This window comes from Elephas maximus, chromosome 2 (assembly GCF_024166365.1).
Source record: "Elephas maximus indicus isolate mEleMax1 chromosome 2, mEleMax1 primary haplotype, whole genome shotgun sequence".
NCBI classification, from domain to species: Eukaryota; Metazoa; Chordata; class Mammalia; order Proboscidea; family Elephantidae; genus Elephas; species Elephas maximus.
In genome coordinates, this window is record NC_064820.1 from 37095153 (window position 1) to 37109083 (window position 13931).

General features: G+C 44.8%; 1 protein-coding gene across 10 annotated transcripts in view; it reads left to right on the plus strand.

Annotated features, from left to right (window-relative positions):
* PDZD2 (PDZ domain containing 2) overlaps positions 1-13931 on the plus strand; it is a 575078-nt gene that overhangs the window by 468091 nt on the left and 93056 nt on the right. For all 10 annotated transcript variants that reach the window (XM_049861669.1, XM_049861663.1, XM_049861661.1 and 7 more), the window contains 2 exons: positions 8439-8581; positions 12707-12839. In XM_049861669.1, the coding sequence (XP_049717626.1) occupies positions 8439-8581; positions 12707-12839 (276 nt within the window). The remainder of the gene's footprint in view (positions 1-8438; positions 8582-12706; positions 12840-13931) is intronic.

Sequence of the window (13931 nt, forward strand, 5' to 3'; positions counted from 1 at the left end):
AGGCAACTTAATGCATATTTGTGCATTTTAGCCCGTCATTTTTTATGTGATAGATTGAGAAGAATCAAAATAACCCCTCCCTCAAGGGATTATGTTCTTTCATTTGGAGCTGGATGATCTTTGTAAAGCCTTATACAGAAGAGGCAGTCACGTTATTTGTAGATGGGGTGTATAAACAAATGTGAAGGAAAACAATTATTAATGTCTCTATCAGTGATTTTCTACCAGTTTATGGGCTTCCAGAAAAGATTAAGGGCAATAAAAAGATTATAATGTGTACCCCAAAAGCAAAATTAAGGGCAATAAAGTATTTTATTGTGTTCCTTATTTTGTAAAAATATAATATACACAGCAAATGCAATATCTCGATATGACTTTTTTTTAATGATTAGGTTGTGAATACACAGGATGCCTAAAGTGAATAAGTAAGTGAGGGAGTGTTGACTCCCTTAATCATTTTGAAGGTTAAAGTACCAGAGAAGGTCAAATCTTACATATAATCCAAGGACTAGGCTTTCTTTTGGCCTAAGATATGGTGGAAATCTTTGGTCTTAATCAGTAAGCGCTACAAGTCCTCTTCACTTTCAGGGAGCAAGATTGTGTCATCTGCATATTGCCGGTTGTTAGCGAGGCTTCCACCAATCCTGAAGGCATCATGCTTGGGAAAGTGGACAGTCAGTGAAAAAGAGGAAAACCTTTAACAAAGTGGATTGACACAGTGGCTACGACAGTGGGCTCAAACACTACAACAATTGGGAGGATGGCGCAGGACTGGGTAGAGTTTCCGTCTGTTGTACATATGGTCGCTTTGAATCAGAACCAGCTCGACAGCACCTAACAGCAGTTGAAATAACTTAGAATGATTTAAAAGAAAAACCCTTTTAAAAGAATATCCAACCTCTGTTCTTAAAAGCACTAAAATAAAATTGAATTTTTGAATTAGACCGTCTGAAGACCACACATACCAGGGTTCCTTTGCCTCGTTTTTGAGTTCAAAGTCAAATGTCCAAACAGGATGTAAATAAGGGTGAAAAAACAAACCCGACCTATTGCCTTTGGAGTTTTTTGTTTTTTTTTAGGGTCACATGCCAATAGAAAGGAGAGACTTGCATCTGGAATTAGCGTCCTTGACAGCTGTCCATAATCCAGGTGATCATTGGCCCTGAGTCATAATTTTGGTTTTTGTAACTCGGACTGGGCCACACACCTTCTCAAGCACTGCACTTTTAGTATCCTTTTCTTTCAGCCCCAGAAATGCCTTCCTTAGTGGATTTGCCCAGGACTGACACACAGTTGGCAAGAGGGAAAGCTCCATATCCTGGAGACATCCAGATTGGAACCAATAGGCCTTCACAGAAGGTTGCTTAGGTTCTTGTGGATTTTTATTTTTACTCCAAAATAAGTTGAGACCGAGATCATGCTAAAATGGAATTTCCAGGACAACAAAAATTAGCTCTACCTCCTAAGCCTTTGGGGAAAAAATTCCATTCCATTCCATTTGAATAATGAGAGATGAAACCTGCCAGTGTTGTTTCATTTCTGCTTTATTGATTATTTAATATATCTACAAAGGCTGAGAAGATGGCAGAAAATGATCTCTCAGACCATTTTTTGGTCAGGTGCTTCTTTTTCATAGACTTAATTGTTCTAAGAGAACATTACATTAAAATAAACTTTTAGTCTTTGATTTCATATTCTCTTCTCCCTTAAATATGTTTCCTTTTTAAAAATATTTTCTTTTAAAAAATGGTATGTTTCTATAAAATATGAACACCTTTCTTAATGGTGTATATGCAAGCAGATTAATTTAAAAAAATAAAATAGCTGGGTCCCTCTTAGCCAACATAAAAATCTCCTAGGATATAGACAAGCAGTTTTAGAAATGAGTTCAGAGTTTTTTTATTACCTTTCCAGTAAAGATCACCACTTATCCCAGATGATCGTGTTTACCAGCCTGTTTATACATAATGTGGTTTTTTGTAATGCTGCATGGTAAAAATGAATACAGCAAAACTTAGCCACATAACATAAAAAAAATTTAAAAATTCTACCATATGCCATGGAAGCAGCAGTCAAGAAATCAAAAGACGCGTTGCATTGGGTAAATCTGCTGCAAAGGACCTCTTTAAAGTGTTGAAGAGCAAAGATGTCACCTTGAAGACTCAGGTGCACCTGACCCAAGCCATGGTATTTTCAATCGCATCATATGCATGTGAAAGCTGGACAATGAATAAGGAAGACCGAAGAAGAATTGATGCCTTTGAATTGTGGTGCTGGTGAAGAATATTGAATATACCATGGACTGCCAAAAGAATGAACAAATCTGTCTTAAAAGAAGTACAACCAGAATGCTCCTTAGAAGCAAGGATGGTGAGACTGCCTCTTACATACTTTGGACATGTTGTCAGGAGGGATCAGTCCCTGGAGAAGGATGTCATGCTTGGCAAAGTACAGGGTCAATAGAAAAGAGGAAGACCTTCAACGAGGTGGATTGACAGTGCTTGCAACGATGAGCTCAAACATAACAACGTTTGTAAGGATGGCGCAGGACCAGGCAGTGTTTCATTCTATTGTGCATAGGGTCACTAAGAGTCGGAACCGACTCAATGGCACCTAACAACAACAATAACACCATTTGCCAGCAGCTGAGTTTATTCACAAGTGGCATGTGTATGTCTATGGGTGCATCCGTGGTCTGACTTGGTGGTTGTAATCCCCCCTGCACAGCACTAGACCTTCCCTATGCCTCTTTAGTAAGTGGCTCATCAGAGACCTCATGAAGACTAGCTCAGATCTGAATCTACAGGAAAAGATGGGAAACGTGAAAGGAAAGTCGGACTCAGGAGAGCCCCCGGGTGGTTCCCAATGTACTGTAAGCAGAGGCGGCCTGAAGAGCATCAGAGGATGATCCTCATATCTAGGAAGTCCCCATGGTCCTTGAGTGAGCTTATACCCACCTTCATGGTGACATCTAAGTCCATGCTGCACCTTCACCTCTGTCCTGACCCCCGAGCTTTGTGCCAACTGCCTGCAAGTTGACTCCATCTTAGATATTTCGCGTCATGCCTAAAACTTTGATACATCTGTTTACCACCCCACCGAGTCCTCTCCAATATTCTGGATCTCACTATCCACAAAATTGCCCAAGCCAGAAACCTGAGGTTCACCTAGGGTGGCCAACCATCCTGGTTTGTTGAAGGCTTTCCCTGTTTTCACAGAGAAAATCTCGTATCCTGGGAAGCCCCTCAGTCCTGGACAAACCAGTACAGTTGGTCAGCCTAGAGTCAACTGAGATGCTGCCCTCTCCCTTACACCATGCCCAATCAGTCACCAAGTTCTGTCCTTTCAGGTGTCTCAGCTCACTCCACCTCTCTTCCCCCATTTCCTCAAGTTTAGGTCTGGGCCAGGCCACTTTCATTTCTCATCTGCACGGTCATAGTAGTCTCTAACGCTTCTCACTGTCACCACTCCCAAGCTACTCATCCACTGTCCTCCCTGCAACCAGACAGACCTTTCTAAGGGGCAGATTTCTTACACACACACACTCACACACATGCACATGCGCACACATACACCATCTTAAACCCTTCTGGCAAGTCCACCTTGTCTTTGGGATAACATCCTAACACCTTGTCTGGCAAGTGTTCGTTATCTAATCTCTGCTCAGCTTTCTGCCTCTAGCTCTCACTGCTTTTTCCCTCCCCAATTTGGACTGAATTAGCTGCAGTTGTTTTCAAAAGGCTATGCTCTATTGCCTTTGAGTCTTGGCAGATGCTATTCTCACTCCCTTGTTTTTTTCCCTCCACGCCGTAGCTTAGCTTTTCCCTTTCCTGGAGGCCTAACCACCTCCTTCTCTAGGAGGCTTTTCTGCCATTCCTGCCACCTGCCCCCATGTTTAGGCATCTCCCTTCTGGGCTGCCTCAGTGCCCCCGGCTTGTCCTGACTGTCAACGTGTGAGTCACACATATTTCAGTTACCATTTGGCCTGTTTCTCCTCCCAGTAGACTTTAACGACTAGGGCATTGTCTTTATCACCAGTACTAACTTGGTGCCTGGTACCTCTGGGTGTTCATAGGTGCTTATCGATGAAGGGATTCAAGAGCACCAGGACTGGGAGCCAAGACACCTGCATTCCAGCCCCAGCTCTGCTTCCAGCTCTGTGGTCTTTGGCTGCCATGTCCTTTCTCTGGGCTTCAGTTTTCTCACCTGTAACTGAACATTTTAGTCTGATGACTAAGGTACTTCTGGATCTGAGATTAAGATCACACACCTTTTCCTGTCCTTTTCTTCCTACTGATCATTCTTGCCCTGGTGGCACAGTGGTTAAGAGCTACAGCTGCTAGCCAAAGGATCGGCAGCTCAAATCCACCAGCCACTGCTTGGAAACCGTATGGGGCAGTTCTGCTCTGTCCGGTAGGGTTGCTGTGAGTCGGAATCAACTTGATGGCAATGGGTTTGGTTTGGTTTGGTTTTTTATCTTAAGTAAGAAGGGATAAGCAAAGAGCCTCAGGATTGTTCTGCAGCCAGAGCATTGACTGCAGTGAAATTCTAGTCAGATGATGTGCCTCCTCACATTTGGAGCAAAGATGCGGTTATAAAATTTCACTTTTGGTTCCAGCAGAAGGTGAGGTCATTTAAATGCTGCTGAGGCATCTCCCTCTAGTGTGCCACCGCTGTTTTGGTAAATAAATCCCTTCGTTTGCCTCCATGAAGAGATTCATGTGTCACTTCCCACAGTAACTGGTAGTTTACAGGAAAGGGTAACACCCTCACAACTTTAAAACAGAAGTCTATGGCACCCAGTGTTGTGTGATTTGGCTTTTTCTCAACAGGCTGCCAAAATCTCATTGCCTTTAAGCCAACGTACAAAGAAACAAATGCTCAGGTGTTCTGTCTAGACAGAGTCTGTTTCAGAACTCGGTCATCTTTACAACTGGATCAGTGTTCACACGCTGAATGTTGGCAAACACGCAAGCCTCCCATCTAGACAAGCATCTTAACATCAGTTTCAGCGACTGCCAAAGATGAGCGGATGAACAATCCGTGTTTGTTAGCTAGGCGCTGTTCTAGTTGCTAGAGAACCTGTGGTAAATAAGATAGACAAGGTTCCTTCTTCCATAGCATTCATACCGTATGTTGTTAGGTGCCGTCAAGTCGGTTCTGACTCATAGCAACCCTGTGTACAACAGAATGAAACACTGCCCGGGCCTGCGTCATCCTCGCAATTGTTGTTATGCCTGAGCCCAAAGTTGGCAGCTGCCTTGTCAGTCCGTCTCATTGAGGGTCTTCCAGAAGAGGCCACAAACAATAAATAAACAAATAAATGAATCGGAATGCCAGATGGTGACAACAAATACTTTATTATAAATAAAATAAAACATCTGGGAAGTGAAAGAGCAACTGGGCAGTGTTGTGCGCAGAGGGCTAATGGAAGTTGAGTGTCAGAGGAGACTTATCAAGGAGGCCATGTTTGAGCTGAGGCCCGAGTGTCAGGAAAGAGCAGCCCTGCAAACCTGGGGGCAGAACATTCCCAGAGAAGGAGCAGCACAACAGCTGCCCCAGGGCAGGAATGGTAGCGTGTTCTAGGAACACAGAGACTGAAGCACGGAGTGATAGGGAGAGTTCTAGGAGATCCTGCAGGAGATAGGGGCAGGGCTGGATTACAGAGCCCCACGCGTCTGTCAGTTTGCCATACTGTGGTTGCTTCTGTGTTGCTGTGATGCTGGAATTTATTCCACCGCTATTTCAGATACCAGCAGGGTCATCCATGGCGGACAGGTTTCTTATTTCTAACGTCCATCAATAGCCCCTGTAGCCCTTGAGAAAGGGATGCACTACTTTTCTGTACTGGGGGAAGGAGAAGCACTGCCCCACATCTTCAAGACCCCAGAAGCCATAGCCTTCCGTGGAAAAAACAAATCAAGCCATTCTGCTCTTGTTTCTCAACTGCACAGCCAGGCTCAGGGAGGCATCCATAAGGCTCCCATGGGATGCCCAGCAAGCTGGGACAACAAAATCATCTCTGAATTTGTTCTTTTCGGTACTATCCAGTTGGCCGTATGGTCTCACATATTGGAAGCATCGCAAGTTGCCATCTTGGTGGCTGCCCTGATCCTCGAGGAGGGCTTATTGGAAGTAGTAGTGTTAAGGGAGACAGAAGGCCAGAGAGGCTGTTTCTGAATGAGGAAGAGAAAGGTGTTCCAGAGGTTAGAGGCAGCAAACCAAAAACTACGGGGTCCAGAGTGAGACGACTGGATGATATAGGGATCGTTGACAAGTTCATGAACTCCTGTGGTAAGCCAGTGACTTCTGAAGTTACATTTGGCCAGACAGGCTTCGTTTGTCTGTGGTCGGGGGATGAAGGAGGCAGTTGGCACCACTGCGTGTTGCTGGAGTCATGGAGCCCCACCGAGCAGCACTTACTAGAAAGAGTGGAGGATCCAATAGGTCTCTGTCTGGAAATAATTTCCCCAGACATTCCTATCAGCGCACATCAGTGAGCGTTCAACATCTGGTTTTTTACCATTGCAAAAGTTTCGTTTTAGTTTCTGACAGCGTGCATTTCAGATTTTCTAAATGTTTCACATTCTTTCTCCTTTTGTGAGCAGGCTGAATGAGCAGGTTGCCTACTTACAGGAGGATGATCACTTTGTCAGTGTTAGACCTTAACTGTCCCATTGGCCCCATGTGATGGACAAAGAAAGCAGATGGCTTTTGCCTTATATGTTGAGGAGTATGTTGTTACCCACACCTATATATCTCAAGCTAAAAAGAGCTGTGGGGGTGAGCTAAAGACCCCAAAATAAGTCACTCTTGCATGTTTTGCTTTCATTTCCCTGAACCGTTAAGTATCTCCAGGAACTCAAATTTTTTTACAGTGGGTATGTTTGTGTCCTTGGAGTGAAAAGGAGAGTCAAGAAGAGAATGAACCAAAGCAGAAAGGTTACCAGCAACCAGAAGGCTTCGCAACATTCATGACTTTTTGAAAAGGATAGGTTTTTTTAGAGGTTGAAGTGTTTTTAGTGTGTTTGAAGAATATATGGCCCAGTGTCTATAGCAGTCGATAACAAAATCCACCAATTAATTAATTAAAATTTGATAATTAAAAGTCGATAACAAAATTTGCCAATTAATTAATTTTCATTTAAATATTTTAAGCTTGAGATTGAATTCAATATGACGTTTTAAGCATATACATGCACATATCTGCATTTATAATGTCAGTAATACATGATTACCTATCAACATGAATGTGAGTGTGCTGCTGTGTGTTTTCATGAATATCTTGTTGAATCCTAACATCAAGCCTGGAAGTATTAATAATTACCCCAACCACAGAGGCAAGGAAACAGGCATTTAGGGATCGTGTGACTTTCATAAACTAGCAAATGACAGAGCTGGGTGCAAACTAGTTGAAGTCTCCTGGCACCAAGACCTTAGCTTTGTTTTTCTTTCATCTTCCTTCATTAATGAGTAGCTGTGCGTGAATAAAAGGAAGCCAGGCACAGCATGTTTACACACAGCAATATTTGGGTTTCAGGCAGAAGTTTCACTTAACAGGGCCCTGCTCTGGGAACTTGAAATTTATTCTTGCTGCGCTAGCCAATGTCATAGCCACCATAGGTAACTATTTAAATTTAAGTAAAATTAAAAATTCAGTTCTTCAGGACAGCTAGCTACAATTCAAATGCTCAATAACCCCAAATAGCTAGCTGGCTAGACAGGCAGATAAACAGACAGATAGCCGTCATCCAGTTGGCTCTGACCTGTGACAACCTTATATACAATAGAACAAAACGTTACCCAGTCCTTCATCATTCGTACAATCACCAGCATGTTCAAGTCTGTCATTTTGGCCATTGTACCAATTCATCTCAGCTAGGGTCTCCCTACCCTCACTAGGCCTCTACTTCACCAAACATGATGTCCTTCTTCAACAATTGATCCCTCCTAATGATATGTCCAAAGCAAGTGAGTGAGACAGTGTTCTATTGTGATCCATAAGGTTTTCAGTGACTAATTTTGGAAGTAGATTGCTAGATCTCTCTACCTAGTCTTAGCCTGGAAGCTCTGCTGAAACCTGTCTACTTGAGTGACCCTGATGGTATTTCAAGTACCAGTGGCCTAGCTTCCAGCATCAAAGCAACACACAAGCTACCACAGTAGGACAAACAGACAGACAAGTGATAGACATGTGGCTAGTGGCTCTATATTGGATGGTGCAGACATAGAACATTTCCATTATTACAGAAAGTTCTATTGAACAGCACTGCTGGCTAGAGACTTTGGTCCAACCCACAGAATATTCCCTTCCTTAATGATTTGCCATGTCTGTTGACAAATGATGGTATTTGGCCTGACATGACAGCTCCACTCTCCTGCGTCAGTGTCCTATCTCTGTCAATATCCTTTACGATGTGCTCACTTTTTCTTCCAAGGAGGAAGTTGGCCGGATATGGAAGATGGAGCTGCTCAAAGAATCGGATGGGCTGGGAATTCAGGTTAGTGGAGGCCGAGGATCAAAGCGCTCACCTCACGCTATCGTTGTCACTCAAGTGAAGGAAGGAGGTGCCGCTCACAGGTGACTAGATAACTCTTCCCCTTTTCTCTGCCTTATCTGCTCACTGTCTCCCCCCCGCCACCCCGCACCCCGCCATGCCCCACACCCTGCCTCTGTTGTAGTACTCTTCTACTTGTGATTTAGGAATTACAATCCTTAAAGATTGTGCTGGAGCACAGAAGGAAATCAGGCAAGAGCGTTTCTAATTAAACACCTCTGAGTACAGGAAGTGACTAATTGCTGAAGATACTGCAGGATCTTGCCATGAAAGAGAGACTAGATTCCTCCCTCCCTCCTTCCCCCTCCCTCCCTCCTTCCCCCTCCCTCCCTCCTCCCTTCTCCACCTCTTCCTCCCTTCCCCTCCCCCTCCCCTCCCTCCCTCTCTTCCTTCCTTCCTCCACCCCTTACCCCCTGCCCTCCCTTCCCTCCCCTCCTTCGCCATCTCCCACCTAATCTTCCTTCCTTCCTTCCTTTTTTTTTCTACTTTTAGCTTCAAGTAGATGTATCTTAACTTTCGGAATATTGGCAATGTGGTAGTATGGGGTGACTTATCAAGAATATGCCACTGAAGAGAACACCACATTCCTGACTTCATAACTCCTAGAAGATTGTGGCTAATGACTTGGGAAAGTGATTGATTTTAAATGTGACCACAGTTCATGTGCTGGGGCGTTACTGGTCCGGCCCCTCAGGGTTTTACACACAACTTATATGCACAGGTCTCTGTTGTGCAGATGTGGAGGGGAAAAAAAAAGTACATGTGAATTTTTCTTCTTCTGACCTGAAAACAATTCATATGTCAAAACTTCTTTTTAAATCTGAACAGCTGTCTGAAGTAGGAAGAGAGACAATGCTTAGCCAGAACAAAGAACAAGTTCACTGTAAGTTAGAGGGATGCGGCTACCCCAAATAGTAATGCATGTTCTTGCCAGGCTAGCTAATTGCTTCCATGTACCTAGGGCACCTAAATGGTCCCTGGGTGGTGCAGTTTGCACTTAACTGCTAAGCTAAAGGTTGGAGATTCGAGCCCACTCTGCAGTACCACAGAAGAAAAGGCCTAGTGGTCTACTTCCATTTAGATTATAGCCAAGAAAACCCAATGGAGTGAGAGTGTTCTACTCTATAACACATGGGGCCACCATGAGTGAGAATAACACAACAACTATTTGCAAGGCACTATGGGGCTTGAGGAGCACTGGTGGTGCAGTGGTTAAGAATTTGGCTGCTAACCAAAAAGGTCAGTAGTTCAAATCCACCAGCCACTCCTTGGAAACCCTATGGCGTAGTTCTCCTCTGTCCTATAAGGTAGCTATGAGTCAGAATCAACTCAGCAGCAGTGGATCTGGTTTTGGGTGTTGGTGGGGCATGTACATACGTTGCATACCCACACAGACATACCCGAAAAACCAAACCCGTGGCTGTCGAGTCGAATTCCAACTCAAAGCAACCCTGTAGGACAGAGCAGAACTGCCCCATAGGGTTTCCAAGGAGTGGCTGGTGGATTTGAACTGCTGACCTTTTGGTTAGCAGCCGAGCTCTTAACCTCTGTACCAACAGGGCTCCATACAGACGTAGGAGATACATAAGGATAGTTTCTATAAGGGAAGTGATTGTCTTTGGTCTCGTCTGGAATTTAGTGTTCACTTCTGGGCACTCAGATGCTAAGGGGGAATATGCAAACCAGAGCAGTATTGGCCTGCCCAAGACTGAGAGGGAACTCAAAACCATATCTCATGAGGAGCAGTTGAAGGAGATATGGCGACATTTAGTCTGAAGAATGGAAAACTAAGAAGAGAACAAACTAGCAAGCGCCTCATGCTTAACTGTCCTCTTACAAGAAAGCAGAATGTTAATAGCTAAAGCAGAGATTAGGATTAACTGTCATCGTCAGTTACAGGGTATGCTGATACACATAGCCACCTCATTAAACTTCCCAAATGATGAATGCTTTAAGGAGCATTTTCCCAGTAATCCCAGGCCTTAGGTTGTAGTCTGTCTTTGAAAGTTGCCAGTTAGGAACTTCTGTGCCCAGAGATGCACTTCTGTAGAACTGTTCTTGCCTCTTTTCCATCTGAGCCATTTTTAGTGGATCTTACCACTTTCTTTGCATGATCACCCTGGAGTTGTGTGTGTCTCTGTCTATCTCTAGAGTGTGTGACCCACAAGTGGGGAGCCCTAGTTAAAAGCAGGAAATGAGATAGATACAATTAAAGAGTAAAGGGGGGAGAAATAGGAAGAGTATTGGGGTTGGGAATGGTCTCAGTGGTGCTGCAGATAAGTAAACCCGGGACACTCGCCAGAATCATGACATTTGTGTCTGTTCCTAAATCCTTCTCCCTCTGCAGGAAGCATCTTCTCCTGACGGCCCTCTCACGCACCTCCCTGAGATGCCACTTTGTTCTCTGTGGGTTTCCCTTTCCCTCTCTCTTTCCACTCCAGCAATTGGTGGGGCCTTTGGCGTTTCTCTGATTCAGGGCCTTTTGAAGGACAGACGGCAGAGGATGTTGGAAGTCACTGGTGCCTCCTGTCTTCTATTAAAGCCTAAATTCATAGAAAAGATTATGATGCGTATCCTAGAGGGAGAGAAAGAGAAAAAAACTGCTGAAGGCAGTAACAGAGGTAGGGAAAAATGGAAGGAAAGAAGTTAGTTGATTCACTGGAAGAAAGCAAGAGGGGAGAGAACAGAGTTGGGTGAACCTGGCAGTATTGGCGATGTGAAAAGTCTCCATACCAGTACCCTGGGTGCTGGTGACAAGCCTCCAGAAGGATGGTAGAATCCAGGCTCCCTTGGCCTCACCAGATTTCCCATCCCAAGCTTAGCAATGGTGATAAAAAGCCCCTGGCTCCTTTGGGGTCAAGGGTGACTGGACAATTGGAATTGGCTCAGTTAAAACCAATAGGACTATTGACCCACCCATGATTGAAGTGGCTGCCAAATGCTCTGTAACAGTGTACCACCCATACCCTTGACCTACCCTAGGGTAGGCATTCCCATGACAACTGGGTCTGAACCTCCTGCCAGCCCGTGGAAGGATGCTCAGAGTCAGCCATAATTTAAAAGAAATAAAGAAACAAAGAATTTGTATACCCATGTTTGTAGGCCAGGTCTCATGCTTGCAAATTAGGCAATTAATTTGTTCATTTATTTATTTGACTTGGCTGTGTGGACACAAAGAAAAAATGGTGCTAACAGACTTTATCCTCAAGGTCCTGTAACTGTTGGGGAAGATAAACACAGGCAGTATAATCACAGGTGCCACAGAGGGAACCTGGTCAGGGCCATGTCACATGGGAAGGGAGAAGTAGTGGCTTAGAAAGGGATCCTGGTAAGAGTAAGATAGCTTTGCTCTTTGGGGGCTTAGCTCTGGAACTTATAACTCAGTTGTGAGGGCGGGATGGTAGGTTGGGGAACTAAAAAATGACTTGGACATCCTGAAACATTAGGGTGTTGGTCCCCCTATTACCATCTCCACCTGGATGGGAGACGCTTAGTTGGCATTGATGCCAGGTATGCTAGCAACTTAAGAATATTCTTATTACTAAGTGACCATATGAAATCATGAAGCTTTTTACCCCCGTAGTGAAACTCTGGTGGCACAGTGGTTAAGAGTTTGGCTGCTAACCAAAAGGTCGGCAGTTCAAATCAACCAGCTGCTACTTGGAAACCCTATGGGCAGTTCTACTCTGTCCTGTAGGGTTGCTATTAGTCGGAATTGACAACAGTGGGTTTGGTTTTTGTAATGGAACTCTAGAGGAGCCCTGGTGGTGCAACAGTTAAGCACTTGGCTGCTAACCAAAAGGTTGTCAGTTCAAACCCACCTAGTGGCTCCACAGGAGAAAGACCTGGCGATCTGTTTCTGTAAAGACTACAGCCAAGAAAACCCTATGGGGCAGTTCTACTCTGTTAAATGGGGTCACCATGTGTCGGAATCACCTTGGTGGCACCCAACAGCAGCAGTGGAACTCCGGATACAGTGAAACAAACAGACAAAGGAATCCCATTTCAAACCATCTCTGGTCATCAGTATTCTCTCTTTAACCCGTTTTAACTGTTTCCTCTCATGACCCTTCCCACCCCAGGAAATGTCCCTCATCAGGCCCAGAATGTCTTGACAAGGCATTTTGTTATCCTCTTCATTTTCTCAGGGATGGCAGACTGTCCTTAGGAGATGAGCTGCTGGTCATCAATGGTCACTTATTGGTTGGGCTGTCTCACGAGGAAGCTGTGGCCATTCTTCGTTCAGCCACTGGAATGGTTCAGTTGGTCGTGGCCAGCAAGGTAGGTCATTTTTGTTTGTTCTTAATTTTTAATATTTTTATGGATTCTTAATATTTTTAGCGGTGGTGGTGAATTTGGATTGAGCCCTGCCCACTCTACCCCCACACTCACATCCCGTGTACGCACTTGCCCATATGCCTGATGCCATTTAAACATCCATGACTCTACAATTAGCTCACACGGAGGCCCTTAGCTGAAGCACAGTCATTGGATTATTTTGTTTTCCTTCAAGGGTCTTTATGGTCCATGGTGGTGCAACAGTTTGTACCCAGCTACTAATGGAAACGTTGGTGGGCCGAATCTAACCAGCGGCACCATGGAACAAAGGCTTGGCGATCTACTTCTGTAAGATTACAGCCACTGACAACCCTAGGGAGCAAAGTTCTACTCTAACACACATGAGGTCACCATGATGACAACAGGTGTTTAGCGTCTTTATAGGTATACATCAGGAGATGGAAAGGTAATAATAGGACCTAGGGAAAGATGAGAACAGTAGGGTAGAGAAAGATGTGTAGAGATTAGCAACTCTCCCTGGGAGAAACTGAAGAGGAGATGTGGAAGTCGGCTGCGCAGCAGGGATGAGAGGGCCGCGAAGATACTCATCATCCAAGTTCTGAAGGAAGAAAGGTTCAGAGGTGGCTGTGGGCAGGCCACGGTCCGGGCTTAGAGCCAGTATTAGAGCTGGAGGCATCCTTGTGCATCCTGTTGTCCATTCACTCCAGGCCCTCTCTTTCTCCCTGATTTTACACATGAGAAAGTGAGGTGACCTTCTGTGACCCATTCACCATCCTACAAAGGTCAAGATGCCGTCAACAGCACCAGGACTGGCCCCCAGTGTCTGTCCTCTCCACCTTGTTGCTGCCTCTTCTTCCTGATCTCTCTCTGTAGGAGGTCCTGAGGTCCCAGGGTGAGGCTTCTTTACCTCCACTCCTGGTGTGTGTTAAACATAGAGCTGATGCTCTGGGTCCCCAACATCTGCTTTTTCCTTTGGGTTCACCAGCTTGAAGTACTGAATGGAGTCCCTGGGTGGTATAAATGGTTAACGGGCTCGGCTGCTAACTAAAAGATTAACGATTCAAGTCCACCCAG